This window comes from Gracilinanus agilis, chromosome 1 (genome assembly GCF_016433145.1).
Source record: "Gracilinanus agilis isolate LMUSP501 chromosome 1, AgileGrace, whole genome shotgun sequence".
In the NCBI taxonomy this organism is placed as follows: Eukaryota; Metazoa; Chordata; class Mammalia; order Didelphimorphia; family Didelphidae; genus Gracilinanus; species Gracilinanus agilis.
In genome coordinates this window covers 682,896,318-682,900,670 of record NC_058130.1, presented here as the reverse complement: position 1 = coordinate 682,900,670, position 4,353 = coordinate 682,896,318, and the positions used below count along the sequence as shown (strand labels likewise).

The 4,353-nt window shown below is 37.9% G+C and overlaps 1 protein-coding gene across 1 annotated transcript in view; it reads left to right on the top strand.

Moving 5' to 3' along the window:
* Window positions 1-4,074, top strand: part of KCNQ3 (potassium voltage-gated channel subfamily Q member 3) — a 110,170-nt gene extending 106,096 nt beyond the window's left edge. The window contains exons 12-13 of the mRNA XM_044684323.1: window positions 942-1,026; window positions 3,316-4,074. Coding sequence (XP_044540258.1) covers window positions 942-1,026; window positions 3,316-4,074 — 844 coding nt within the window. The remainder of the gene's footprint in view (window positions 1-941; window positions 1,027-3,315) is intronic.
* Window positions 4,075-4,353: the final 279 nt, after the last annotated feature.

Below are 4,353 nucleotides of genomic sequence, written 5' to 3'. Positions count from 1 at the left end.
TAACAAATAGATATATAATTTATATTATGTCATATACATATATAATATAATTGAGTAACAAATACATGTATATAATTTCATTCATTGTATTTTTACTGTATCAGTTTCTGGGTTATAACAACACTTTTTTAAAAAAATTTCTTTGTTTTTGATAGGAGGAAAGAATTGTTTTAAAGAAAAATGTTTAAAGATTATTTAGCACAAATGATACAAAGCATGAATGTGATCAATTTTACTGAATCACAGAACTGTGACATTAGAAGATTCAGCAGCCATTTGGTACAATCCATGTTCAAAATGTATCTGCTATTATAACTCAGCAAATATTTTTCATTATCCTTAGGATACCTCTAAAATCATAGAATTAGCAGTCAGAATTCAAAGTCAGGTCTTCAGATTCCAAATCATGAACACTTTCCTCTAAATTACTTTAAATGATGCCACAAATCATTCATGCAGAGAGAGAAAGCAAATTTTTTTAAGTATATGCTGTTGCCCATTTTGGCTCCAATTGTCTTTATCTTACTGTAAAGTATAGAATTTCTATACAACAGTTTCTTTTTTATCCAAGGATATCGTATCTTTCTAATTACATATGATAACAATATTTGACATACATTTTCTGAAATTGTAAGATCCAAATTGTCTCCCTCTCTCCCTTCCCTCCCTGCTCTTGGAGATGGCAAGCAATTTAATCTGTATCCACTAGTTTCAAAGCCAAATTGAGGAGAGTAGAATGTAAATTTTTCCCTAATTCAATTTCCCTAATTCAAAAAATAGACTATTAAGTGTCATAAGTATCTTAAGGAAATCAACAATCCACATAACTTTGCAGGAATTGATATGATGCTATTAGGTCCCCAGGGCTGCCTGAGATACAGATAAGACTGCGGAATGGAACAGGATGCAAACCTCTTATGGGACTCTTGGTTCTTTCCTAGAAATGATCCGTATGTAGCCAAAGCATCCTCATCAGAAATCGAAGACCAAAGCATGATGGGGAAATTCGTCAAAGTTGAAAGACAGGTGGGTTGTGAATGCAATTTAAGGAAACTGAAAAAAAAAGTCATCGTCTCATTAAATCTTATATTCTAAACATAATGTTATTCTACTGGGGATAGGGATCATAAGATTCTAGATTTATTAGAGTTCAAATGAACTTAGGAGAGATTTAAGTCCAACCCCTTTATTTTATAAATGAGATAAATGAGGCTGAAACAGGTTAAGTAACATGCCCACAGCCACATAGATAGTATGGGCAACTCATAACCAGGTAGTGCAATGGAATGAATGCTGTACCTGGAGTCAGGAAGACCTGAGTTCAAATAAGCCCTCAGAGGTTCACTAGCTATGTGCTCCTGGGCAAGTCACAACCCTGTTTGTCTCAGTTTTCCCATATGTAAAAAAAAAAATAAGCCAGAGAAGAAAATGGCAAGGAAAACCCCAAATAGTATCACAAAGACTTGAACACATTGAAATAACTCAACAACACGGATTTTAAGTTTCTGAAGAGAGATCTGAACTCGGGTCTTCTGGATTCTGAATCCAGTACCATATACTCCCACGCTAAACTGTGTTTCATGTCTTTAATCAGGACCACAAAATCAGAAATGCGTGACTTAGAAGGGTTAAAAAATCAGATCTTCTGTAGTGAGAAGATATTTGAATGTTAAACCGTCGTTGACCCTACTTATTTGGAAATTGTGAAAATTCAACAAGACTAAGCGAGTTGAATTCTCCTTTTTATAATATATTTGTATATGCTGGGCCTGCTTGAAAGGCCAGTCCAAGTCACAGTTTTAGAAAAGGAAGGAGGAGGGTACTTGAAATAAAGCGATAAATATTTATTATAAATAGTAATATTATTAAACATTATGTATAATAAATACAAACATTTTAATGTAAATGTAATATATAATTATATAAAATAGATATATATTAAATAACAATAAATAATAATAAGTAAATGTTTAACCTATCTTAAAAATTCAGCCTGTTTTTGAGGACAAAAACTACTTTAATGCTACCCATTTTACATTAACATGCCCTAAAGCAAGTGTTCATTAAGATAGGTCCTTATAAACCATACTTAGCTATTAGTTTTATTTTATTTTGTTTAGAAAGATGATTTCATTGGTGTAAAGGACTTCCAGTGGGTAAATTACATTTCTCAGTGCTGATCATCAATTATTCTGTAACTTAGAAATTTAGAGAGTTTCTTGGAACATTGAAGTTAAGTGACAGGCTTAGGGTCACACACATGACCAGACCTGAACCCAGGTCTTCCTGATAATGAGGTTAGCCCATTCTATCCTCTATGCCTTGTTATTTTTCATAACTGTAAAGTAACAAAATTCATTTTAAAATAGTATATAATAAATGTTAGCACCGTCTTGTTGTAATCAAGAAATGTCCTGCCTCTATATGTCAAATCTTATACATTTAGTGATTCCTCCCAAGACTCTTCTTCCTCCTCTTTTCACCATTTTTGATTAATAACTTACGCCCTAATGGAGAGAGACTTTGCATCTTGGAAATCCTCTGGAAGGCACTCGGAGGAAGCCGGTAACAATGCTAATTATATCAGGTAATGGCCCAAAAGATCTAAGGCCACGGCAGCTCTTCCATCCCTAACCATCACTGTGAAAACAGATTTCAGGTAAAAACAATCTACGTAGATAGCTAAAGTATGCCCCTGTGTCATTTCCTCAGGTTTCCCCTTCTTCTCCTTTGTGTAAGATATTAATCATAATAGTAGATGAGGACTGATATAGTCTGATGTTTTAGAATATAAAAGCAAGTAATAAAATAAAGTCAATTTTGACTTGGCAGTTTGACCCAATTCTTTTTATATCTTAAAATCTGAATCTCTCTTTTTCTTGATAATCCTTCAGATACTGTCTGACAATTCGCAGGCTCCCCTTGAGTCTTCTCTAGATGAGGCTGAACCTCCCTACCCATTTGTCTAGTTCATCTTCATATGTAGAGTGTTAGACCTAAAGTCAGGACAAAAACTACTTTAATGCTACCCATTTTACATTAACATGCCCTAAAGCAAGTGTTCATTAAGAGAGGCCCACGTAAACCATACTTAGCTATTATTTTGTTTAGAAAGATGATTTCATTGGTGTAAAGGCCTTCCAGTGGGGAAATTACATGTTCAAAAGTTTAAACCAGACCTCGGAAAATTACAAGGGGTGCTGGGCAAGCCATCTAATCCACTTCCCTCGGTTTCCTCAAGTAGAACATGAGGATAATAATAAGCTACCTAACAAAATGATAACTGGTATCAAGAATGACTCCTTCTTTTTCCAGGTTCATGACATGGGGAAGAAACTGGATTTTCTCGTTGACATGCACATGCAGCACATGGAACAGCTCCAGGTACAAGTTACAGAATACTACCCAACCAAAAAAGCCACTGCTACCCCTGCGGAGGCCGAGAAGAAAGACGAGAACAAGTATTCTGAACTGAAAACCATTATCTACAACTATTCTGAACCCTGCACCCATGAAAGTCCCTACAGCTTCCACCAGGTCCCTGTCAACAAAGTCAGCCCCTATGCTTTCTTTGCACATGACCCAGTGAGCTTGTCTCGAGGTGGAGGAGGAGGAGGAGGAGGGCCACCATCAGAGAAGGAGAAGCTCCCGAGGACTCTCCCTTCCTCGGTCCCCTATGCAGAAAGACCCACCGTCTTGCCTATCCTCACTCTCCTAGACTCTCGGGTGAGCTACCACTCCCAAGCTGAGCTACACAGCCCCTACCAGGACCGAATCTCACCCAGGCAGAGACGGAGCTTCACCAGGGATAGTGATACCCCATTATCTCTTCTCTCTGTCAACCACGAGGAACTAGAACGCTCACCCAGTGGCTTCAGCATCTCCCAGGACAGAGATGATTACCTTTTCGGCCCAAACGGGGGCTCGAGTTGGATGAGGGAGAAGCGTTACCTGGCCGAGGGAGAGACTGACACAGACACAGACCCCTTTACCCCAAGTGGCTCCATGCCTCTGTCTTCAACAGGGGATGGGATTTCAGATTCCGTATGGACTCCTTCCAACAAGCCAGTTTAAAGGGGGAGGAGGGGTCACTGGATGGCCTCTCCTTGTAATGTAGACAAACTTTGTATAGCTCACTTACTCTTACACCCAAAGCTTACTAGTTGGAACACCAATGGCTGCATTCAATGCATGTGTTAGTATTAGTCACTGCACCATTCCACGGGGATTTACAGCTGCATTTTTTTCAAAGCCACCATGAGGAAGCCGCTTCATTTTGAGCATGCTTTGCATGACTTTACACTATATAAATGGTACCGCTACTTTCTGCTAGGATACATATCTATCTGCTAT